The following is a 27343-nucleotide window of genomic DNA, read 5'->3' on the forward strand; positions in this document are numbered from 1 at the left end:
AGGAAGAGAGAGGGATAGAAAGTTAGAAACATCAATGAGAGAGAAACATTGATCAGCCTACTGGGGATGTGCCCGCAGCAAGGAACATGTCCTTGACCGGAATCGAACCGGGGACCTTTCAGTCCACAGGCGGACGTTCTATCCACTGAGCCAAACAGGTTTTGGCTGGGAGGACTATTTTAGATGTAGAATTCATATGTTGCTGAGGAACCCATCACCTCTTGTGATGTCAGGAGGCACAGAACACTGGCATCCTGTACTGGGAAATGTATGTTAAGGATTTGGTGATCGTTAATTCTTTGGTTACACATTACTTTGGGTGTGTCTGTGAGGGTATCTCTGGAAGAGATTAATATTTGAATTTGCAGGCTGAAGGAAGCAGCTTGCTTTCCTCAGTGGAAGGCCTGAATAGAACAAAAAGACCAAAATAAGGGAATTCTTACAACTTCACTGCATGAGGTGGGACACTGGCCTTTTCCAGCCCTCAGACTGGAACAAAAATATTGGCAATTCCCAGGTCTCAAGGCTGCTGGCCCTCAAATGGAAACCACACAGTGGGCTGTCCTGAGTCTCCAGCTTGCTGACTGCAGCAGATCTTGGGACTTGTTAACTCCATAATCATACGAGCAAATTCCTCATAGTAAATCTCTTGATATATATGTTTGATATAGGATATTGGTTCTGTATCTCTGAACCCTAACACCGACCTTAGTTAGTGTTTGGTAGAGGAAGGTAAGGTGTCACTTGTCTCAATGAAGGGTCATGCCAGTATAAAATTGTTAAGTATCTTAACTGTCAAATGGTGTCTTTTCTATTGTATCAGCTATAATACCTAAGACTGAACTTTTCATATAGTGGGCTTACTCAATGGGAAGATTATTTCATAGGCCTTTGTGAAATAGTTTCAAATCAAAGAAAAAAGTGAGAATCAATTATTAAAATACATCATATCAGAATTAAGGCTAAATTTTGGCCACCAAATATGTGCTGAGTGAATGATGCCATCTACTGCACAGAATAATTTTATAAACTTCAAGAACGTGTTTCCAAATATATGGAAAATGGAAGAGATAGGGAAATCAGTTGTAAGGCATACCTTTTGCAACTGTTAATTAAAAATTTAACTAACTGTTTTAATCTAATGAAGAATTAAACATCTCTAATATATTGAATTTTGTAAGGTTTGCTCTATTTTTTAATCCAATTTTAGAACATAAAGTGCTATTTAATATAAATTATTAAACTTTTATAAATTCTGATTCCCACAATTTAAAAATTATTTGGATGCTTTAAAAATTTTCATCCCAAAATACACTGTTTTTAAAATATATCTAAAGATGAGATCTTAACCTACTATTAACCATTTCGTTAACTAAAAACCTTAACTCTTTCCTGCACACACAGACCAAAACTACTTTGTGGTGAGACCAACGGCTAGATTTCACTGTTTTGATTCACGTATGTTACTTCACATGGGCTTGACTGGTTTGAAGAACTGACTATTTTTTAAACTGTTGAAAACTCCATCTAAATCTTCAACGGATGGGCTCTTAATAAAACAAAAAAGTTCTCTAAAAAGAAAATAAGAAGTTTCAAGTAAACTGTGTTTTTTCAATATTACAGTGCTTTCTTGTATGAGATTAAATAGCAATTATTAAAAGCTCAGAACTCTTCCCAATTTTAATTTAATTACATTTCTAGATCTCTCTCATAGACTGAAATGGTAAACACACTTTCTTAACTCATCCATCCCTTTCTACTGCCCTTTGGTGTCTTTCTAGCTTTTCAGTAGAGAGTAGTTTAAAAACATGCCCAAATTTGTAGAGAAATTATCTATAATAATAAAAGTGTAATATGCTAATGAGATCAGAAGTCTTTTGGACAACCTTCCGGACAAAGCTGGGGCTGCAAGGGCCCAGGCAAGCCGCCCCGGCTGCAAGGGCAGAGTCCCTTGAACAAATTTTGTGCATTGGGCCTCTAGTATTTAATAATTACTATAAGCTTTTAAGAACATTTTATAAATATGGATAGGTAGAAATACCATAAGCATATCCAACTCAATACAACAATTAAAACCATTTTTTCAGTACTAATGTTCTTGACTTCAGAAGTAGCTTATTTAATTTATAACTAGATATAACCTATAAGGAAGGAAAATGTATCCCCGTCACTAAAATACCTCAGGTCAAAAATACATGGGAATTTTATAAACTCTAAAAAGAACCAGAATAAGGAAACTTCTGTGGATGTGTGGTGCTAAACATTTGACCTGAGAAATCATTTGGTCTGGCCTTGCCAAGGCATTAGAGGTGAGTTAATTTAATACGTGACCAAATATAGGCGGCTAACTTTTAAGTTGACAATTTTGTATAACCCGAGACAGATGTGATAAATACCCTTGGTAGACAAATGGCCCTTGATAGAAAAAAAGGTTTCCCATCCCTGGCCTATAGGAACTGATCCAATGAGAAGGAAGAAAACACTTGGCTAGGGAAAACAACTAGGTCTAAAATCCATTTCCTAAGGAAATAATTCTTCAGATGAGTTCACCTATCTTGAAATTATTCTACACTAATCTAGTAGTTCATCAGTCCAGTATTTCTTAAATGCTATTAAACTTTGATCACTGAATATCTTTTATGTACCAGGACAATGAGTTTTAGATAAATATTTATTCCAAATAATAAGGGCAAATTCTTATTTACTTTCCAGATACTGTAATAAGTACATAATTTATGCTAACTCATTCAATTCTCAAGCCAGCCCTGTGGATTGGGCACAGAGAAGTAAAGTTATTGCTAAGGTTGCAACTAATATGTGATAAATATTGGGTGTTTCTCATTCAACACTAGTGGTCCCATAAGAAAAAAATGCAAACACTACTTGCCTATAGCACTGATAGAGCAGCGTCTAACCTTTCTAGTTCTTATGTAAGCAATCTGAGTTCAAGAGGGAGCAGATTAAGAGAGGAAGCTATGGCACTATGTGAGTGGTGCAGCTACCGCCACTGAGGGAGAGGGAAAGAAACCAAAACCTATACCTAGCTTAGCAGCCACAATGGGGGCAAGTGCAAAAGAAGCAGGAAATAGCTTTATCATTAGGAAGACCCTACCTCCCAGCTCTCAGGGCTATAAAAGAGTTCTCTCTGGAGACATGAAGCCAGAACTGCCTTCTGCATGTGACAAGTGGGGCTTTCCTAGTAGGTGGAGGCAAAGGGCATTACAGTGTATATTCTAGGACCTAGGGCCCATTCCTGGGGCACTTGAAGTGAGACTATAGATCGGGGAAGGGGAAGGAGGGGGGAGAACGTCCAGCCTGCCTGATGTATAAGGCCCATGAAATAATTTGGTCTAGCCCTGCAAGGCAGGATTTGGAATTTAATAAATCTAGGAGCTTTTTCATAGGAACATAAATTTATATTAAATGAATTATATTAAACAAATGATGTTATAAATATCCAAATGGCTGTTGGCAGAAAAAAGGTTCCCCACCCCTGCTTTAGAGTGATGAATTAAGTTCCAGGTGCTATACATAAAAATCATAACTTCTATGATACCAATTATGTTATGATTAAGAAACTAAGTAAATGTGTGACTTGTGAAAATATAACAACTTCTGTAGAATGACCATATGGGGGCTAACACAAATTTTTAAATTCTTTCCAACTAGGAGATCACTTAATTATATGAATTATTTCAAACATGTGTGCAAAATGTAAAAGCATTTTATCTTTGATTTATCATATGTTCATAGTCCATCGCACAATAATTTCACCCATAATTTCACCAGACACTATCCTTATTTCAGAATCCTTGAAAATATTTCAAATTTTCTTTTTTTCTTTAATTGACTATCTTATTTAATCATCATAATCATCTTTTGAAATAGATACACTCAATATTTTCTTTTTACTGTTGAGGACACTGAGTCCCAGAACAATTAATTTGTTCAAAATCATACAGCTATTAAGTTTTGGGGATTTACAGTGCTTTTGATTAATCTTAAAATATTTGACAATAGTTATTATAGGTAATGGGCCCTTAAGGTTTAAAAAAAACAAACACATCACTTCAGGCCCTGACTGATGTGCTAAATAGTTAGAGCATCAGCTCTGCACCAAAGGGTTGAGGGTTCAATTCATATCGAGGGCACATATCTGAGTTTCAGGTTTGATCCCAGTCCTAGTCAGGTTGTGTGTGGGAGGCAACAAATTGATATGTCTCTCTCACATCAATCTTTCTCTCTGTCTCTCTGTCTTTCCCTTCCCCCAACCCCCTAATAAGCGATGGAAAAAAATATCCTCTGCTGAGGATTAAAAACAAAACAAAACAAGTCACTTCAGAATCTAAAATTTTTAAGACAATGACTCACCTACATCAATTGTCATATTTGTATACATACCTCACTGAAAAGGCTTCCATTGACATATGAAATCCAGAGTTTCCAGAAGTTAGGCAACTGACTTAAAACAAGCTTGGTCAATTTTTCAACAAATGCTACCCGGTGGGGAGGTTTGTATCTCCATGCTAAGGGGGAAAGAATAAAATACCATGACTATACTTTTGAAACAGGAATAAAAATCTGTTTAAACATACCACTCCCCACCTAAAAATGTGCTTCGTTTTGGCTGCAGAGCTGTAGTATGCTGAAAGACCAATATTTTATTCTTCTGTGATACCACAAACGCCTGCCAGCACAGACAGTACACTCTCCGCAGAGGTCCCTGCTTTCTCCTGGGGCATGGCAGGCAGGGGAAGGACATGCAGGTCAGGAGGACACAGCAGGGAGGACTTCACTGAGGAAGTTGCTTTGGCTTTTCAACCTTGTTGTCTTTGGGATGTTATATTTCTCTTTAAAAAGTCATGCCTTCAAACAGCAAAGTAAGACAAAGGCAGGGCTGCCCCATCAATATTTAAATTTGAAGCTAATATCAACTTACCTATTAGAATGCCACCAGACACCCTATGTAGTGAAAATTCAGTAAGTCAAATAATCACAAAGGAGCACATTCAAACACAATCATGTAATTAATAACACCTCCCATAACAAAGAAATGTAAGCAAATATAAAAATGTTGAAGTCTCTTGGTTTACATATAATTTAATGTGGTTATTGTAGGAAGTGGGAAATACGGTCTTATAGATTTCTTATGGGAAGGGTAAGTCTGTGGGAATAAAAAGCAAAGTAGTAATTTAGTGATCATTAATCACTTTCCAGTCTCTCCCATCTTTCTATATCACACTCTTTCCTGTTTCTTCTTCCCTCCACACTGCTCCCTGGGCCTGGGGTTCTGCTTCCGAGCCTCCAACAGGGGCAAGTCAGAGGCATCCTCACTGTCCAATTCCACAACAGTTATGAAGAGATCTTCTGGAGTCAACTTCTAACTTTTACTCAGCAACTTCAAAGCAGGTTAAGAAAGGGAACTTTCATCCTCCATCAACTACCGGCTTGCTTTCAAAATACTCCCAGGCAAATGTTTTGTGGTTTATTACTATCATTGCTTTCTAGTAGGAGAAGGTGGATTCTATTTATTTTCCAATGTTTAACAATTTTCTAAATAGACAATATATGGCAAGTAAAGTTAAAAGGTGTACAGTGAAGTCCACACCCACCCTTGTCCCCCACTGTCTAGTTCACAACTCCAGCCATAAGAAATCACTGTTACTAGTTTCTTATGATTCTTTCTGAAATGTTTTTAAGTACAAAGGGAAACAGAAATATGTATTCTCCCCACACCCAAATGAGAGCATACTAAAAACACAGCTTTTTTTTTTTCACTTAACAGTGAATCCTAGATGCTTCTATATTTTCCCCTTGCCCCCGTTACATAGTAGTTCATATTCTGAAAGTATCATAATTTACTAAGTAGTACTAGTAAGTCCCCTCCTACTGAACAGGACTATTCCACATCTTTTCCAGTTAATTTTAATGTTTCAACCAGTAAGGTATACCTCATCATTTAGGCATATGTGCAAGCATAGATGCTCCTTAATTTACGATGGGATTACATCCCCATAAACCCATTGTAAGTTGAAAATATCAGAAGTCGAAAATGCATTAAATATACCTAACCTACTAAATGTTATAACTAAGTCTCACCTACATGAAACGTGCTCAGAAGCCAATATAAAAAAAAAAAAAAAAAAACAAATCAAAACGCTGGCAACATGGTATACTGTATAGTGTTCACCCTGTTGCCCAGCATCACAAGACAGTATCAGACTGCACATGGCTAGCCCAGGAGAAAAACGCCAAAATTCAAAATTAGAAATATGATTTCTACTGAAAGTGTACTGCTTTCATATCATTGTAACAACGTTGAAATACTGTTAAGTTGAACCATCATTAAGTGGGGGACTGTCTGCATAAGTACAGAATACATTCTCAGAAAGGGAACTGCTGGGTCCAAGAATACACAGAATTGTAGTTTTGACAGGTATCATTAAACTGACCAAACTAGGGACTATTTACACACCCACAAGCAAGTTACAGCTTCCTCATAACCTTAGCAATGAACAAACAGAACACATAAAACCCAAAACCATAAACACTGGAGGTTTTTGGTAAGTCAGCATCCCACTGTAGTGTTACAATGCCTTTTCAGTTTTTATTATGACTGAAGTTGAGTACCTATTCAGGTATGCTTAAGAGCCATTGAAACTGCCTTTTGTCGCCTGTAGAGTCTCTTTATTATATTGGGCATGTTAGTTCTTTGTCTATGTTAAGAGTTAAGAAAGCTTTAAATTCAATTGTCACATATGGGAAAGGCATGGTTCCTTGCTTAGGGCACACTGTAAACTTGTACTTTTTAACAGTAAACTTTTACTGATTGTCACTGTGTGCTAATTCTGTAACTGCACTCTGAGTCTGTCCATGATGCTCACCAGGAATACTAAACAGCACAGGCCTCCTACAATTAAATGGGCAGTGCTAATGGTAACGTGACATGAGTCCAGTGAGTCCTAAAGGTAATGTGACATGAGTTTAACTTCCAGTCATAAACAACTAGAAAACAAAGCTCAGTGGCCTTTTCCGAGTTGGAAAGAGGAGTTTCAAGGAGGTGAATTGGAAATACAGGGAAGAATTATGCAAAGTAGAAAAACCAAGCTCTAGAAATTTGCGTAAGAGTCATCTTAAGTCTTTACTGAGTATTAGGTCATGCATTTATGGTGTAAGATCAGGATTCCCAGAGCTCTTAGCCTGAAGGAACCTTTCTCATCAATTACTTGGCTCATTCAGTGGTGATTCAAGAGATCACACGTCAGTAGTAGAGCTGAAGTTTCCCTAGAATGAAGGTAACTCTAGACCTGCTCTAGCAACTTACAGCAGGCCTTGAATGGATCAAACTTACTGTAAGCAACTGGTAAAACCATGTCTAGTATTCTTTAAAGCAAGGCAATAAAACCATGACTCAACATCAGATAGTCACAGAGTCTGGGAAACAATAATAAAAAACAAAATGATTAACCATGCCGAAAGGCAAGGAAATGTAAACCAGGACCAGAAACCAGAAGAAAAATTACTCAATAATAACAGATCCGAAAATAGTGGAGATGACAGAATTATCCAATAATGGCAATGTTAAAATATTTATATGAAAATAATGAAAGAGAAGATAGTTAAAAGAACCAATTGGAACTTCTAGAGATGAAAAGTACAGTATGTAACTTTTAGGTAAAGACACTGCAGATAAAAGATGAAAGAAATTGAAAGCTTAGCAATTGACACCATAAAGAAACACAGATGGGGAGTGAGGAACAGAGCCTGAGTGATCTATAGGGTAATCTACTGGCCTAACATACACATAACTGGAATTTCAGAAAAGGAAGCAGACTTAAAAAAAATCAAGAAAATATGTAAAAAAATATATAAATAAATAAAACTAAAAAAAAAAAAAAAAAAAAAAAAGGAAGCAGACTGTGAAACATTTGAGAAAATTACGACCAAATTTTTTTCAAATTTGACAAAAAATGTCCAGGATTTGATCAACTAGATCCAAGAAGCTTGACAAAACCCAGGCAAGATAAATTTGAACCGTTCAAGGTGATATAATTCATTATAGTCAGTCTCAAGTATAATTTCTAATTTATTTAAGCCTGTTAGTATATTAACTGGTGGTGTGAATGGCATTAACAGGGAAGGAGAGAGGTAGAGTGTGAAGACCTGAAAAGGATTTTTTTAAAAACTGGTGGGCTGCACTCCAAGGTCAGGCTGTAGGTCTACATGTTTACAGGGCCACATTACAGCATAGCAGTTAGAAGCAACCAATTCTCTTCTCTAATTGTTTGGTGAGCAGGGTGGAGAATACACACATGATAAGAAGAATGAATATCAAATAGAAGCCCTTCATTAAGTATAACTGAATAATCTAATTTTAAGGTATTCTTATAATTGCCATTTATTCATATTTATTAATGAAATGTTTTAAAAAATCCTTATTTCAATATTTGTAAGAATAACATGAAGTATGTCCAAATAAACTTTAGGGGCATTCAAATTTAATATAAAGGAAGGTATTTTTATTACTCTATTTGAATTTTTTATTTCTATTATTGAAGTTAGAAATACCAGTGATCAACAGCATCTAATTGGCACACCCCTACATTATAATCAATGTATTTTATATAAGTAAATAAACAATAGGTAAATATCAACATTACAAAATTAAAAAAATATAACATGGTTACAATTTGAGATACTTTATCTAATGGAAAAAAAAACACTTATGATTAATAGTAAGTCCTTTCCAAAAAAATTTAAAATTCATTGAAAAGATGTCTTTCTCTGTACTGACAACAGAAATTACTTTTGTTGCAAAATTAATCTTGAAATTCTCACAGAATTTTTTCTGTGGCATATTTTAAAAAAATATTAAACCACAGAAAATATAAAACTATGTTTTTAACTAAATATGTTGAATAAATACTGACCTGTGGCCAATGACTTACTAAGAAATCAAATGACATGTATTTAATGCACAATGTAATTACCGGTAGTTACTTAATAAGTAGTTACTAATTACGGGTAGTTACTTAATAAGTAGAAGAGACAATGGTTGATAATATTTAACAGTAATAATAGAACTAATTATGAAAATTTCCAAGAGAAAAATGTTTTAAATTACACAAGTACCAATTTAAAAGGCAAAATGGGCATAAAGAGATATACTTACTGTCATCTCGACCAGACTGAAAGCTGCTGCCCCGCTTCAGTGATGCCGTTTGACTAAGATGGCCCAACAATGAGGGACGTACATCGCTCTCCAGGTCCACCATGGGACTGTGCAGGCCTGCAGTACCTGGAAGGGAGAGGAAACATTCCTGTAGGTTCTATGTGTTCATTTTAAAAATATATATTTTTTTATTGATTTTTTTTACAGAGAGGAAGGGAGAGAGACAGAGAGCTAGAAACATCAATGAGAAAGCGACACTGACCAGCTGCCTCCTGCACACCCCCCACTGGGGTTGTGCCCGCAACCAATGTACATGCCCTTAACCGGAATCGAACCTGGGACCCTTCAGTCCACAGACTGATACTCTATCCACTGAGCCAAACCGGTTTCGGCTATGTGTTCGTTTTTAATTGATTTAAAGAACTGCTTCTCTGAATTATTTCTTGCTCGTTTTTTCACTCTTTTAAATAAAGGATTTACTAAGTAACATAAAAAAACATTTCTTTTAAGTAGCTTTTAAAAATCATTCTCACCATAATAGATTTAGAGATCCAATCCACTACTTTGGCTTGACACAGAAATGTAACAAGTCATGGAGTGAAACTAAAATACTATTTTAGAGTGAAGGTTCAGTAAACTGGGGAGAGAGATGTTCTAAAAACATTAAAGTCAGCATGAGAAATCACTTTTTGAAAAACGACTTGGCACTTGGAAGTCACAGAGGTCTGATTTTGAATGGAGCAGATTTATAGCACAAATCTTTGACTTTTCCAATAAATTTAAATCCCCTAATTCTATTTCTTTCTTTCTTTTAGAAGTGGAATTTGCTTCTTTGTTTATATTCCCAATGGCAGCCAAGCTAATTTGGATCCTTTTTACCCCACAATACTAATATTCCAGAAGCCTAACATGTCACTATTGTCAAGAAATTATCTTTATTGTTTAGGATTAAATATTTCAAAATATCCCCAGAATTAACCCAAATTATCCTAAAAACCAGGAAACATTTTGTCTAAATTGGGTATAAAGAGCTATTAAGATTGGAATCCCTTGTTGGTAAATATGTTAGTAAGACATTCACTTAAAATGCTAAAATTTGCCTTTCAGTCTGTAAAGGTGCCTAGGAGCCCCCTACTCTGAGCTCTTTGGCTAAGCATCTTCAAAACAAGCTGAATTCACTGAATACTTACAGTCTCTTAAATATTCTCCCTATGAAAATGCATCCCACATTTTCCTGCCTTATTTTCTATCCTCTCTACCTAAATGGACTTACTCATTCTTCTTTCTTTAAAATGTAGCTATTGCATGAAGTATTGCCATCTTCCTAGGGATAAGGATTGAATAATATATCTCTGTCCAGTCACTGGACCTTCTGCAATAACTCCTTCAATATATACTGAGTGACTGATACTAAATTAGTCAATAAAAACCCTATATCATATTTTATAAGTTAATAGAATTCTAAAAGCTTATAGATTTGTTTTCAGGTGTAAAAGATAACACACATTTATAAAATAATAATTTTATGCCACTGGTAATGTTAGCTATTCAATAGCACTGCACAGTTATATATTAAACATCTCCTATGTGCCAAGAACTATGCAGACCCTTGGGATAAGATGATGAATAAAAAAGATAGGCCCCTGTTATCAATGTATTTAAATTCTGGTGGTGGAGGCAGAAAAAAAAGCAATAAATAAACCAAATATAGTAAAAAGTGTATTGTTTCATGGGCTCCTCCTATCATGAGCTACTTAATGTGATACAATATGAAATTATAATACAATATAATACTATCCTCATAAATTTTACCAGGTAGGTTTTATAGAAACAGAAATTTATTGAAGACCTATTGTGTTTCAACTCTGTGCTAAATGCGTTATTTATATGAAATTTTTAGTTTGGTAAACATATCTAACATAAGACTTGTATAATTTAATTTTAAGAAAACAAAATTAATGTAATTCAGAGTAAAAAATACAAACAAAGAAAATATATTTTTGTACTAACTAATAATTTCTAGATTAAATAAGTCATATAGTTAGCACATAATGGAATTCAGAAAGTTAATATCAAAATATCAATTTTATGAAACACCCTCAAAGTATAAAAGGGCTTGAACTTAATATCACATTAAACATTTGTATAAAAATTTATAGAATATAAAAATGTATATTAAAAGGTGCAAGAAAAGAGCTTTAATTTAAAAAGTGACAATGTTACTCTTGAAGGCTTTAGGACTTTAAATTTTTTACTAAAAAAGGAAAAGACTTACTAGTTTCCTAAAAGTACACTTCATAGTTTTATATCATTCTTAAAAAAATACAATGATCATTGTTCAAGTAAATCCTCAGAAAAGGTTTTCTACATAACTGATGTATTTACAACTTTACTTTAAATGATTTAAGATTAAGGTATTTATGTAGTTTAGGTAACTAGAATTCTTAAACTGATAGAGACTGATTTATCTTTCCCTGTATTAAGAATATGCTTTTCTTCTATTAGAAGCCATAGCATAATTTTCTATGATATCAGGAAAAGAAAGAACATAACTAATTTCTTAAATGGTGATGTTGAATTACCAGCAAGTATGTCATAGCAGCAGGAAGCTAGAACAGCAGTCTGCCCTGAGAACTAAGGAACATCTGGAACACATCTAGAAGATGTGTTTCTGCTGAGAGACCAGAAGAGAGCGCTTCAGCACTGCACACAAACACACATATCCAGCACACCAAACAGTGGGCATTAACTCAGAAATGTTTTACTCTATACCATTTTGCATCTTTTTACTGTCAAAAATAAAGGTCTTACAGGAAATTAACAGCATTATCCTTTGAAGAGAAAATTAATGAAAAATTTTAAATTTTAGTAGTCAGAAAACAAGTATATAAAAAAAACTTTGAGGATTCTGAGATTTCTCTTAAATTTCCACCCTACAAAAGAATGAACAAATATGAAGTGGTTTTAATGAGAACAATGCATTACTAAAAAGGACCAAAAAAATGTGAAAAAGAAAAAATATTTTCTGTAATAAAATCAACAAAAGGTTTTAAAATGTCTTACAATAAATCATTTTACTTTACCTCACAATATGATAGCAATATCTACTGATGTATTTAAGAGAATATATATATTTATACGAATATGTGGTTATAAAGGAGATTATGAATTTTCATATGTCATGCTCTGATTTATGTGCAGATCATATGCAACTGAAACATTACTCAGTATTATTACTCAGTATATTAAAGGCGACAAAAAGTAACAGTGAAAATCTTTATCTGAATTTTACAATTTTATTGTGAATCTTACAGCTTAGATATGTCAAAGACACTAAGGAAAGTAACCAATAAATATTCTCAGATAAATAAGTGTCTTTAAGATCCAAATTACTTGGGTATATCCTATCAAAAGTTATCTGAGAGGAATAACTTTAGGGTAAAGACTACTTTAGAAACAAAACTGCACATAGGAGCACTTGTGAACAGCATGAAACACTCACTATAATATTTGTATAAACAAAATTCTAGAACTGAATGTCCTTCAGGTGTGGCTCTATCTTCAAAATTCCACAAACTAGTGTTTGAGTTACAATTTTACCAATATATCAAAGAAAAGATAGGTATCTTATCTACAGATACTTGGAAGAATCATCTTTTCAACACTTAAAAGTTTTAAAAAGTAAGCTTCTTAATTATTGACAATCAAGAGGTCAACCTTTTTATTCTCCAGTTAAATAAAGTTTCTATAACATGCTACTGGCAATCTTAAAAGAAACTCTTTTCCTAATTGTGAATATACAGGAGTAATTGAAAAGATTTAAAACAAACAAAATTAGAAAAACCATTTTTGGATATAATAGTACATTTTGTTTTAATATGAGAAAAACAGAAATTTTCTTTCAGAAGTTATTTTCTTCACAATGCCAATAAAACAATCCACCACTTCATTAAAAGAATAAAAGCTGCAGTGTGGAAATAAAAGTTTAAACTGCTTTATTTTATAAGAGAAAATAAACTAAAAATCTTTTATAATTTGCTATTGACAAAATGAAACATTTGCTATTTTTTCCCTTACAACTGAGAGATTCCTACTAGATAAAAAAAAAAAAAAAAGTCTTCAGCTTTATGCTAATCTATAGATCTGAAAAGATCTACAAAGCTAAAAAACTTAAGGGGTTACATCAAAACGCTGATTCTTACCAAAAACTCCTAACGACTTTAAGATGACTTTATAGAAAATGCTTATCATACCTAGTATTCCCTCAGACTTCCTGGAAATCTTATCATGTATCAGTCAAATCCTTTCAACTCAAGATGTGCAAATTTTCCCTATTTTAAATGAAAAGCAGTTAGTATTTGTTTTAACAGACCCTATATAACATAAAGGGCAGAAGAGACCATTCTTCAGGGAAGCCTTCAAATGTGGAGCCAGGTGAATAAATTCACTGTATTTTTCTCATCCTTCGTGCCTCTTGCAAGTTTTCTCACAGTCTACAATAGTGTGGGGAACACTGATCTACAGCCCTGACTCTCAGAAGGGCAGCTGACTTCCTTACTGCCCTTAGACACCTTTGAACACATTTTCCTGAGCACAGCGGGCCCTTGTCCCATGTGCAGCACGACCACCCACTGTTGCTTGTTGACCAAACACACAGGGCCAGGAGCCTCCACAGACACAGGCAGGATGAGATTCCTTTCAAGCACAACACACAGAAGAATTTCAAATGCCAAAGCTGGGGGACAGGGGTGGGTATATTAAGACAGAATTACAAAGTCCTCATGAATTAGACCTGTGTCAACATATAAAAATGTTTTTTTTGATCTTTATGCTTCCATATATATATTTAAAGTTCCTATAGGAGCATTTTCTCAATTTAAAGGGGATCATTTAGTCAAATTAAACAAAAGGAGACATATTTAACATACCCTATTTCATTTTCTAGGGTGTCAGAATTGCCCTTAACAGGCTCCAGGCAGCCATTCTGATATAACATTATTCACAACAATAGTTGAGAAGAAAAAAGCAAACTATTTTAAAAACAAAACTACTTATGTGAACTTTGAAGAAGTAGTTATTCTCTAACACTGGCTTATCTAAGCAAGAACTGTAAAAGCTGGATGGGTCAATAAAACAAAATTACTTATTTTTTCAGTACTACATTTTCCTTTTTAATTATGTATATAGATTGCTCACAATATATAATAGAACTAGTAACAAAATGAGAGAATACAAAATTAAAATGTTTTGATGAATATTTAAATTACCAGTTATTGCTAGCATTCAATATGTGCATGGCATTCCTTGTCAATTTTTTTTTCTCTCTCTTAAGGATAGGAGATGTGGTTTAGACACGATGTGGTTCCCAGCCACAAGAAGTCTTCCTCCTGATATACACTAAGCCAGGACAGCATAAGGGAACCAGCTGGCAAGATAACAAATTGAAAAGACTTTTTGACATAAGCCTGTTTGGCCTGTCTGATCTAACAAAGATAAAAATAGATGACAAATTGTTAGGTGGATAGACTAGTATAAAATAGAAGAAATAAGCGAAGAGAACTTAATCCAACTATTTTCTATGATATTCAACAGTTGTTATTTTACTATATAGTATCTAAAAATGAATGCTATGGTATTAAAAAATACTCAACTCCTAGGTTATTGCCTTTAAAAGAAAAACAGCCGAAACTGGTTTGGCTCAGTGGATAGAGCATCGGCCTGCAGACTGAAAGGTCCTGGGTTCGATTCCAGTCAAGGGCACATCCCAAGTAGGGGGTGTGCAGGAAGCAGCTGGTCAATGATTCTCTCTCATCGAAGTTTCTAACTCTCTATCCCTCTCTCTTCCTCTCTGTAAAAAAGCAATAAAATATATTTTAAAAAAAACCAAAACAAAACAAAACAAAAAACCACACACACACTGCTTAAATTACCAGCATTAATTACTGGTTTTAATTTCGAAGCTAAAACTGTCTTTTCAAATTAAATTAAAAGACAAATCCTATATAAGAAAAGGTTAATATACAAATTGTCTCCTTGGGAGTTTGACTACCCGCTATGATGTGTGCTGACCACCAGGGGACAGTAAGTAGTGAAGGAAGGTCCGGCCAGCAGCCTGCAGCCAGGGAAGGAAGGCCTGGCCTGCCCTAATCGACAGCTAAGTCTAGGGACCCTACTTGTGCATAAATTTTGAGCACCAGGCCTCTAGTCTATAATCATTATGGTAAAAACCTGCTGATCTGTACTTAGATAATTAAAATTGTTTATATAAACTTATACTATTTATAAACAATAATAACAATTTCTAATAGTATGGAACAGAAATTCCAATGGTAAACAATTTAGTGCAAATATAATTCATGGCAAACTCAGTATCACCTGGGTTTTTCTCTTTGTTAAAAAAAAAAAAAAAAAAAAAAAAAAAGACAAAAGGAAAAGGAAAATCAGAACACCACTTTGCTGGAAAGAGTTTTTCCACTGTAATCATAAATTGGTCCTTTACTTCTACTTGTCTATCCTGAATCTACTTTCTCCTATATATACCTCATAGCTTATAAATCTTAAAGCAAATAAATAAAATCCCATTAAAAGCACTTAAAAGCATTTCAACTTCTAAAGCCAATTAAAAAAAAAATACTCTGTAGTCATAACATGCAAAATAACAAGGGTGCATATTAACCTATGGTTGCCAAATCTACATTGGAAGAGATTTAGTTGCAGGGAGAATAAACACCAAATTAATGTCCCATATTGGTTCTTCCTGCAGGTGTGCCTTTCCTGTTTTCTTTTAAAATCAATTCTATTATTCTGCATTTATACTGTTATGATAAACACTGAGGACAGGAACTATTTTTAAATTTCCAAAAAGTAAACTTCATTAAAAAAAACCTTCCTAATGTACAACTTCACTATACCAACTTTAAAATAAAAATTATAATTTTATTAAAATTCAATATGTGCATAACAACACACTTTTACTGTCTTTTTAACCATGAAAATATTTTTTATGGTCTCATAGAAAATTCAATGAATCTGCGGACAGTTTTCTAATAGAGGTTGACATTTAATCTAGTGTAAAGTAAAAGTCTACTTAACCAGAATTATATTTATTAATACCCCACTAATTAAAAACAAACTATAAATTAGTTACCTAAAGGTCAAGAAATATCAAGAAAAATTGCAGTGTGGTTGTACTGTGTAAGTTCACAAAATTATGTGTAAATTGCAAAATATAATTTATGAATGCATTTTATGAGCTTTTGAGTTGAGGTCACTGGGTAAACATTTTTATTTCCGCAAGTAATTAATCTAATCATCTACTTAATGTTTGAAATAATTAGAAAAGTAAATATTTAGCCAAACTTCTAAAATATTCTCATTATTTTTCTTCTACAATAAATCCATATTGGGATAATTCAGAAGAAATCTTTCAGGTGTGATATAGCCTATGCAAATTTGCAAAGAAAACCTGAGCCTCATGTAAATGCATTTCCTTCTATTATGTGATTACTTTAAAAGAATCTCTTGCTACATGAGTTACTGCTCCTACTCTAAAGTCCACCATGCATGCCATTCTAATATGTCCTATGGATAGTCCTAATTAAGTACATATCTGAAAGAAGGAAATAATTACTCTGTAAGCAGGCTGAAACCTTTTCCCTCCAATTATTATACATAACCAACATATATTTTTAAGAGTTAAACTGATTTTCAGAACAAAGAAACAAAACACATTTGAAGTCTACCTTTAAAAGTCCTATTTGGGAATGTCAGTAGGGGGTTAACCAAAGGCTTTCCTGGAAAGAAACCTGAAGACTTAGTCTAATTTTTTATCTATTTCACAGGAATTTTAAGGGACAAATGACACTTTTATAAGGTAGTAAAAGTTTTCCATGTGCAACAAATTCAGGGCACAGGATTGGGCTGAATATAGAGGAAGAGAAGCAAATGGTTACCTGGTTCAGGCTGGAAAAAATATCAAACTCTTCTATTACTATTTAAGCTTTCAAGATGAGCATTTAAAATGTCAATTTCTATTTCCTATCTTTGTCTCCCCTTAGAAAAAGCAAAATATCACATTTGGGCTACGGAGAGGTAGGCCATGGAAGAGTGAGGAGTATTTGGGAATAAATGGCACAGTAAGTTGAAGGTGGAATGGTAATCCCCTGTTCTTGTGCCCTAATGTTTTTAATATGGAAGATGCCATCCCATTAGTTCAGTATACATTATTACTATAAAAACTGGAATCCAGAAAAAGATCTAATTTGGTGTTCATAAGAATATCAACCTTTTGACCTATCTCAGCTAACAAATGCTCCATGTAAAAGAATCTTCCCTGGAAAAGGTAGCTTTTTTATGTAAGACTGTTTTCTATGAAAATCTATCACTATCTTTGCTCATGAAATTTTTTCTGAAGACCACAAGATTAAATTCAATTAACATTTTCCCCCAAAACCAACAAATAAAGACTGCAAGTCTTAAAAAAAAATTATGTTAATTAAATGTACATGAGGAGATCAGTTTACCTAAAAAGACAAAAAGAACATTTTCCTGCCTGAAATATTTATAGTCTACCTATTTAAATTTGATTTTATTTCACAAGATTGTCTCAATTTTTAACCAGTGTTCTGATAGTGGGTTTACTTAAAAAATTACAACGATTTCTCTTCTCCAATGCTAAAAGTCCAAGCACATATTATAATACAAGGACTTTTGGTTCCTGAGAATTTATCTTTATAATAGAGAAATATGCAAATTAGCTGTAATGTCACAACCAACCAGCAGGGATCTGAGGCTGCATGGGGCCTGGCCAAAGGGAGGGGCCTCAGGTGGCGCCTCCCACCCCGCCGGGCTTGATGGGGACCTCAGGCCACAACCCCAGCCCAGGTGCTGGGCTGGGAGACCTCAGGCCGCATCCCCCACCTTGGTGCTGTGCCAGGAAAACTCAGGCCGTACACTGTGCCCCATGGAGCTTGACAGGGGATCTCAGGCCATGCCCCCCACCCCACCCGCACAGTGCTTCACAGGGGCCTCAGGCCACACCTCTCACCTGGCAGGGCTTGAAGGAGGATCTCAAACCACGACCCCAACCCCCACTCCAGGCCAAGAGACCTCATGCTGTGCACCCAGCCCCAGCACCAGGCCAGGGACCTCAGGCCATACCATACATCTAGTGGGACTTGAGGGGCACCTCAGGCCATAACCACCCTCCCCCTCCAGCCCCAGTACTGGGCAGGGGGGACCTCAAGCCACACACCCCCAGCGGTGCTTGACAGGGGACCTCAGGCCGCAGCCCCTGCCCTGGTGCCGTGGGGGGGGGGGGGGTGCTGAGGGTGCGTGCCCCTCCTCTCTCCCCATTGGGTCTGGGTCTCACCCAGTGGGGGTTGGGGCCCACTGGGTCTGAGTCTCCTGCATTTTCAAAGCGCATGTGGGTGGTGGGCAGGGACTTGACTCTAGGTCCCATGGCACGCCCCAGACTCTGAAAGGAGGGAGATTTTCATATACATTTTACTAATTTTCTTTCATCTCTGATACTTCTATTATAGAGAAAGGGAAAATAGCAATATTAAAATATTTTCTCTAATTCCCTTTTAATGTGCACAAATTTCATGCACCAGGCCACTAGTAGCTGAATAAAAACACTGAAGTTTTTATAATAAAGTGCTAGATGAAATGTAGGCATGGTCACCATCATGTTCATCATATTCAGAAATCCTGTTTGATGTAAATATTTTTTTCAACAATAGAATACAGAGAGGTTTTGTGGAGCTTGTTGTCCTAACCTCACTGAGTGCACTCTGGTGGGATGGGGAGAAATGTGAGCCAGTCACTACTTCTGCCATTTCTCAGGACATGAAAAAGCTGGGTTGTTACCTGGCTCCTCTGAGATACTTTCCTCACATGCAAAACAGATTTAAAGTCATGTAATGAACACCTGTTAGGAATAACTTCCAAGGTTTCTTCCACATTTAAAAGGTCCTAATTATGAGAGGATATTCAACAGAAAGTTCAAATTATATTTAGGAGCCTTTTCCCCATATTACCTCACATTTATATTATATACAATTAGGACACTCATAAATATAAATTAAGAGTCCATCATGAACAACTAGTTGTAGATTATATAAAAGAAAAACTGCTTATTCCCATCAAACTTAACATTAAGGCAAATATTTTATATTTGCATATATCTCTACACACACACACACACACACACACACACACACACATATATATATACCTATACTACATAGTGTAATTATATAAAATGTATAAATGTAGATAAGTGTTTATTAAGTAGCTAACATGTAACCAATGGCACATATGTATTAATGAAGACAATCAGAAAAGGATCTAAGTGCAAAGTGGCCAAAGTGGATCATGTTTTATAGATGGCTAATTTTTCCATTCTAGGAAACACATGTTCTATCTATACCTATGCCAGATTTTATGTCATTTGCCTTTGCACCATTAGTTAAAAAGCCATGGTATTAATGTACTTAAATCCTGAAGATACTAAACTGCTTCTGAATTTAAAAATTAACTGAATATTTGATAATATAAAGAACTCACTGATTTTTTTTCTTTAAGATTAAGGTATTACATATGTGTTCTTATTCCCCTCTTGGCCCCCTAAACTCCCACTCATACTCTCACCCCCCTGGTGTCTGTGTCCATTGGTTAGGCTTATTTGCATGCATACAAGTCCTTGGTTGATCTCTCCCCCTTACTCACACCCTTCCCTACCTTCCCGCTGAGGTTTGACGGTCTGATTGATGCTTCTCTGTCTCTGGATCTGTTTTTGCTAATAATATTTTAGATAATGATAATAGTGTTTTGGTTAAAGTTTTTCAAAATTACTTATTGAAATAATTATGGATGAAATAACAATTGCTTCAAAAACAATTCAGAATGATGGAAGGGGTAAAAATAAATGAGGATATAGATAAGACTGGCTATGAATTAATCATTGTTGAAACATGGGAGAGTATTATATTATCCTTTCTGCTTTTAAGTATGTTTGGAATTCTCCGAAATCAAATAATAAAAAACCCTTCTGATATAAGCTCAAAAGAGTACACCAATCTTCCAATTAATAAAACTCCTATGTGTAGGGTTACCCACATTGTTTATATTGGTAATGTTTGCTGACAGCAAAAGAGGGCACAAGTAAACATGTTCTTCTGAATGTCAACATCTGACTAACAAATTTAGAAGGTTTACATTATTTTATCGTGAAACTTGTAAAGTAAGTTTTACAGGCTGATTGTTATTTTTTACTTACTCATCAAAAGACCAACATATGAAAATAACTGTAGGTAAAGCTTGATTGACACTAACAAATGGATCCAACTTAATTTACATTATTTTAATTATTTTACAAGTGATGAGCAAATTTTATAACAAGCTTGGTCAGAATGAAATTTAAAAGTAGGGCTCTGTCATTTTTTTTTCTGGAAATACTAATTTAAGCAGTTCTGGATGAATATATGTAGTAAAACATAACATTAAGATGATGGAAGGAATCATCAGGTACAAGTAGCTTTCCATTAATCTTCAAAAAAAATTCAGAACTTTGGCAGTGTAACATTGGTTATCAGATATTTCAGATATGACAATAAAATACATATAATTTCCTATCTGAAATAGTCTCTATGCCCTCATAATATACACACATCCCGAAATTCAAATATTTTCATAACCAAATTATACAGATGGTTTTTTACAGTCATAAGCAAGAAAATTCTTTATTAGATCATGTAACTTGCTTATAATCTGAAGAATATCATCACTGTATTTAGTATAGTTGGGAATGAGATGCCATTTATTGAAATTTACTTCATGCCTCTTTATCTGGATAATTTCTATTTGTCATTTGGGTTCAATGGAAATATCACCTCCTTGAGAAAACTTCCTTCAATCTCCCCCTTACTAGACTGGAGTAGAATTCTGTACTCCCCACTTCATAACACTTTTCAAAATTATATTTATGTAATAAATACATGATTTTTAAAAAGATATGTCTCTCCCACTAGGGAGACTACAAGGACCAAGAGGTCAGAGGTCATGTCAGTTTTGCTCACTACTGTATTTCCAGTCCCTGGTGTTCTAATTATCAAGTCTAGCTGTACCTGGATCATCTTGAAGCTTTAAAAAAGACTGATGCCTGAACTCCACTACTAGAGGTTCTAATATAACTGGTAGAAATGGGGTAGAGGACAAAAATTGATAGTTTGTAAAAACACCAAGGGGATTGAGGGGCAGTCAAGGCAAGGATGGGATACCTTTTTTTCTGCCAACAGCCATTTAAATATTTATAACATCATCACTCGAGGGTCATAAAAATTATCAACTTAAAAATTAGCCTGCTATATTTGATAAAACAATTAATTCAACCCTAATGTAGGGCCAGATCGAATAATTTTATGGACATTTCCCATCCCTGGTATAGAGTCTTGGCTAACAGAATAGATTCAATAAACAAATATGTAAGGTTCTCTAAATACATCCAAAGACTATAGACTATATATATCATTTGCTGTCATTTCTACTTGCCAAAACGACAAAATAATTAATGACATTAACGGGAATTTCATTGTGGCATCAAAACAGAGATATTTGGGTTTTCCTAAAAATGAAGAATAGAAAAGAACAGAATCAGCTGGAAAGTACTCCAATTCATGTAAAAACGGTGCTATTTATACTAATAAAAGTCTAGGTGGCCCTCGTGTGCAACATTGTCACAAGGTGTCCACCACAAGGTGGCCATATGCCCAGCAAAAATGGGGCCCGGCGACTGCTCCATGTGGTGAGGCCTCGAGGTCCCATGACTCTGTGAGGTGCAGAGGCAGCTGGTCCCAGCGGAGGAGGTGGGTTGAGGCAGGGGAGTGCAGTTGTGGGCAATCAGGCCTGCAGGGGAGGGCAGTTGGAGGCAATCACCCTGGCAGGGGAGCAATTAGACATCAAACAGGTTGGCAGGGGAGTAGATAGGGGATGATCAGGCTGGAAGTAGAAGCAGAAGCAGAAGCGGTTGGGGTAATCAGGCAAGCAGTCAGGCAAGTGGTTAGGAGCCAGTGGTCCCAGACTGTGGTCCCACAGGGATCGGGCCTAAATCTGCAGTCGGACATCCCCCAATGAATCCCAGATTGGAGAGGGTGCAGGCTGGGCTGGGGGACACCTCCCCCCCTCCGCACGAATTTCGTGCACCAGGCCACTAGTAAAGCAATAATGTGACCTCTTCATTGTACGTGCTTCTGTGCCAGGACTGTTCTCATGTTACTTCACTTACTCCTGAAAACCTTATGAAGTATCACTATGCCTTCTTTTATATAATCTATTTGTCATCTCAGTCCATTGCCATTGCATTTGCCAAGGTCAACAATACCAGTGCTAAATCTAAAGGACACCTCTTTATCTTATTATTCTTTTAAAATTCTTGCTGATCACTCCTTTCCTCTTTGCTTTTGCAGTATTATGCTCTCATTCCCCTCCTAGCCCCTGAATACCCCTTCTTCTCCTTTGCAGGTTGCCCTGTAAATATCCCTCCCCAGGATTCTATCTTAAGTGTGCTCCTTTTGTTATCTTTGTGGGTTAAAGCATCAACTCCCAGGAACCACCTTTATGAAGACCATATTCAAATACATCACTCTTTAAGTATCTATTGAATAGCTTCACTTCACAACCAAACAAAAGGGAAAATCTTTACTTCATGCCCCAACACATGGGAAAAAATCATTTTTCTCTTCTAGGATCCCTAAAATAAATGGTTTAGTTTATCCTAACCAGCTGCCAAAGTCATATTCCAGTTTCTGCACAGCTCTGGAATCCATCCCTTCTCCATATCCACACCTCCATACCAGGCAAAATGTCTGAATTGCCACAGCAGCCTTCTAAGCAGCTTAATTGCTCCAGGCTTACATCCATTCACTACATGGAAGACAGTTGTCTTTAAAAAATAAACCTCAGTGGGTCTTTCCTTTGTTTAGAACCTTTAATGGCTCCTACAACACCTTCTGGATCAAGCCCAAATTCCCTGAAGCAGCTAACAAAATTCCATCCAGGACCCAGTGCCTCATAACTTGAGCCACTCTAATCATGCTCTAAGCTTTAGCCACATAGGATTCAGCAGCCTTCTCTTCCTGAAATGGTTTTTATGTTTCTTCTTCCCCACTTCTATTTTAATCAGCCAATACAGACACCTCAGAGAGCTCAAAACATGTGGCATTTTCTTTAAACCTTAGAATGTCCCTTTTGTGATCTCAAAATTCTGGATCAAATGCAGTTCCTAAGTGCTATTACAGCACTTGGAACTTCCCAGGCTGAGGAAGTAGCACACTGTCTTCTACTAGTCCCTTTGCATGTCCCTTTCCCTTGCTATTTTGGAAGTCTCATGTGAGCCATGCTCTTGTCTGTTGTACAGACTGCTGTATCCTTAGCATCTAACAGTGGCAGGTATACAGCATTCAGGACATTCAATGCTTGTGAATGGAGCTGTGACATCTTCCTTCAAACTTACTTTGGAGTCTCTACAAAGGTTAGTCCTTTTTTCAGCCTGGAGTGGGCCCAGCAGACTACTTCAAATCCTTCCAGCTCTTAGCTAACATGGACCCTTCACTAAGACATCCTCCCAAACCAGCCATCTAAAGCATTCTCCTCAGTTCTCTTCCCTCATAATACCATTATTTTTCTTTATATCATTTGGCAAACATTTGTGGGTTAATTACATGTTTTATTCCAGGGACTATGTCTATTTTATCCTATCTGTACTTAGCATAGAGGCTGGTACATAGCAGGATTTAACATATATTTGGAAAAAATAACAAATGGACTAATAGCTTTCATCAAGGACTAATATCATTTCATATAAACTTTTGTGAGAAGCAACATCATATCATCCCCTAAACTAAATCTTAGTCAATACTGCCAGTTGACCATAACAATAGGCATAAATTTAAAGAATTTTCTGTCCTGTTACTCAGATATACAAAGTAACAAATAAACAAACAAACAAAAACCACAGATAAACATATCAAGAAAAATAACTAATCATTCTTTTCCTTTAATTATTATGTATTAAAGTGAGAGTATGAAGTGGCATATGAACTGGAAGAGAGTGGCCTTGCCTTTCAGGTCTTGTATGTAGCCCTCTTTGCAGCTGTGCATGAGCTGAAGGATCCATCTGTGTTGAGCTCCGATACACTGCCAAGCAGGGTCACCAGGTGCATGAAGGTCAGACAGGTACCTGAAAAAGCAAGGTCAAGGCTGACCAAGTAGTCTCCCTCTACACAAGCCATAAATAAGGACAAAAGGAAAGCTAGCATATTTCAAAATCATATTTTTTAAGAAAAGCTAAAATTTTATCAATTAGTAAAGCAGTTATCAGTATTAGTCTCTAATATTTAGTTCTCTAAAATTAGTCTCTAATATGAAATACATCCAATTGCTTTTCATGAAGTTAACAAACAATAAAGCTGTATTTTATAAGAGTATGACTTTATAAAAAGACAACGAAGATGACAAAGACCATTTACGATGATCTAATATACTTAGGGAGAAATTACCTTTAAATGTATTTACACTGACTTCCCAGAGTGCTGTTATTTAGTTTTGTCATTCTATAAGCACAGGTGGAAGCCATCAGAGGAAACCCAGGAAATATTTTTTTTTTTCTGATTTCAGTTGGTTTTTATTCCATTCTGGCCTGAAACATAGCCACTAGATGGCACAATGACACTGTTTTCTAGACAGCCTAAACAAGGGTCAACTGAAACTTAAAGCCATTTTATTATAATATATGAATAGATTTGGTGACAGCAAGCACTTACCTCTAAAATCTAAATCTCAATCCATGACTCAAAAAATATTTCTCTAGTAGTATAGATGGGAATTTTTCATAGATTTAATGTAGTTCTTAAAATCTTTAAAGACTTTGTACCTAAAATATTCAAATTCAGATGGACAACTGAAATACATTTCAGTTGAAATAAGTCTGCTAAATATCATTTAAGATTTGGCGATTTGCCCTCACAAAATAAATAAATATTAACAAGTTAAATCAAATTAAATCAATTCCATAAGTTGAATTTATTGTCGTAAAATTACTCTTAGACTATAAGCTGTCTGTTGTCTTGAGGTTAAAGATTTTTGTTCAATGACAAATTTTAATTAATGGTTACAAGCTGTGACCTCTAGCCAAATCTTAATAACTCAAGAGAATCATCTGATGCCTCTCTCCCATTTCCAGGATGGTATTTCCTTACGCACAGACATCTCAATTAGTAGCTAATTAGAGGGAAAACATTTTGTAGTAAGTTAGCAATGAATAAAATGTTGAGAAGAAATCTGACATCACATTTAGGAACTCTTTGCCCTCACCCTGACCTGCCAGGCTAATAAAGACAACCTGCTTTCTGAGGAGAGCTGGGCATTTCTTTGTCCTGCTAAAGAACCCCTTAACCAGCAAGGCTCACACTACAGTGGGCTACCCCAGAGACAGCCCTGAGAGTTGGCCATTCTCCTTCTCCCTGACTCTATTTACATTCTACAAAGAAGGTGTGTCTGTAGGAGAAAGCAACAAATCAGTTAATAGCATTACTAGAAGAAAAACCACAATTTAACAAATTACATTTAGCTTGGCATAAATAATTCATTTCAAAGATTTCAAAACCCAATCAGATTCTTTTTTCATAAGGCTTTCCTCTTTTTTTATTAGAATATAAATTTGATACACAGTTGTGTCATTTCTGAAAAAAAACATGATTTTATTCTTTCTTGCTCGGGATACTTTGTCTTTGCATTCTCCTTAGGTAGGTTTATTTCCCCTCTAAATACTTATGCAACACTTTCTCCTGACACTTTCACTCAAATAACAACCTCAGATTTGTATTAGCTATAAAATACTAGCATAGGAATATCCTTTTAGAAAATAGCTGCTTCCCTTTAATTTTTTAAAATATGTTTTTTCTTTATTGATTAAGGTATTACATTAGTATCCTTATTCCCTCATTGCCCTCCTCACACCCACTCATACCCTCACCCCCTGGTGTCTGTGTCCATTGGTTAGGCTTAGGACACTTAAGTCTGTGTCCAACTTAGGCTTATGCATATAAGTCCTTTGGTTGATTTCTTCCTTCTTACCCCCACCTTCCCCTACTTTCCCTCTGAGGTTTGACAGTCTGACTGATGCTTCTCTGTCTCTGGATCTGTTTTTGTTCATCAGTTTATGTTGTTCATTATATTCCGCAAATGAGTGAGATCATGTGATATTTATCTTTCCCTGAGTGGCTTATTTCGCTTAGCATAATGCTCTCCAGTTCCATCCATGCTGTTGCAAATGGTAAGAATTCCTTCTTTTTTACTGCAGCCCTTTAATTTTTAAACTTCTAAATAGGAACACAGATGGTCCATTACAAGAATCTTTCTTGAGCAGAGAGAAATTAATAAGCATTTTTTGTTGACTAACTCTTAAAATTTTAAGTCTCTTTAATATGGTCACTAAGTCCTTGCAAAATTTAATGACAATCCTTTTTCTATTGTTTTATTAATGGGTATTACACTGAAAGTTTTATAAAGAAAGATAAACATGTTCCCTCAGGAATTCCAGTGTTTTAGTTTAAAAGTACAACCTGTGCTAGGTTTTTCCTTGGTTAAATGATGTATTCTCGTACGTTTCTTCTTTTCTTTTAGTAATAAGTAACTTAAAAATAAGTACTACTTTCATTTCAAAAATATTTCTTTAGAATATGACAGTTTATTGCCATTTCCTTTAAAGCTGTGTATTAAATAAAGTACACTTTGTAAAATACATTTTTAAAGAAAAAAGTTAAAATATGTTAATAATAATGAGCATAAGCTCAATATTTTAAAAATTAAGAAGATTTTAGCCCCATTCTGACATAATTTTTAACAATTACCAGGGATAGAATCATACTGACATGGGGAAAAGTATATGCAACTTTGCTTCTTGCTAAAATTAAAAAAAAAAGAAAAAAAAAAAGATCAAGACAGAATAAGAAGAGTAAAAATAATGAGTAAAAATCTCTATTTTAATTAGGTAAAATAGAGAACAAAAGAAAATACAGTAATAATCTGTATTTTCTTAAAAATCTGTAAGCATATCATGCATAACTTCAATTATTAAAGCCAACAGAGATGTATTTTTGGTTGATGATAAAG

General features: G+C 35.3%; 2 protein-coding genes across 7 annotated transcripts in view; both read right to left on the reverse strand.

Annotated features, from left to right (window-relative positions):
* EXOC2 (exocyst complex component 2) overlaps positions 1-27343 on the reverse strand; it is a 232775-nt gene that overhangs the window by 87006 nt on the left and 118426 nt on the right. For all 6 annotated transcript variants that reach the window (XM_084873313.1, XM_084873310.1, XM_084873311.1 and 3 more), the window contains 3 exons: positions 24292-24410; positions 9173-9298; positions 4402-4526 (listed from right to left, as the gene is read on the reverse strand). In XM_084873313.1, the coding sequence (XP_084729439.1) occupies positions 4402-4526; positions 9173-9298; positions 24292-24410 (370 nt within the window). The remainder of the gene's footprint in view (positions 1-4401; positions 4527-9172; positions 9299-24291; positions 24411-27343) is intronic.
* The window catches only part of LOC311617110 (histone-lysine N-methyltransferase SETMAR-like), a 61957-nt gene that overhangs the window by 1524 nt on the left and 33090 nt on the right, over positions 1-27343 (reverse strand). The gene's annotated exons all lie outside the window — the stretch shown is intronic.

This window comes from Pipistrellus hanaki (genome assembly GCF_964339955.1).
Source record: "Pipistrellus hanaki genome assembly, chromosome: 2".
Lineage (NCBI taxonomy): Eukaryota > Metazoa > Chordata > Mammalia > Chiroptera > Vespertilionidae > Pipistrellus > Pipistrellus hanaki.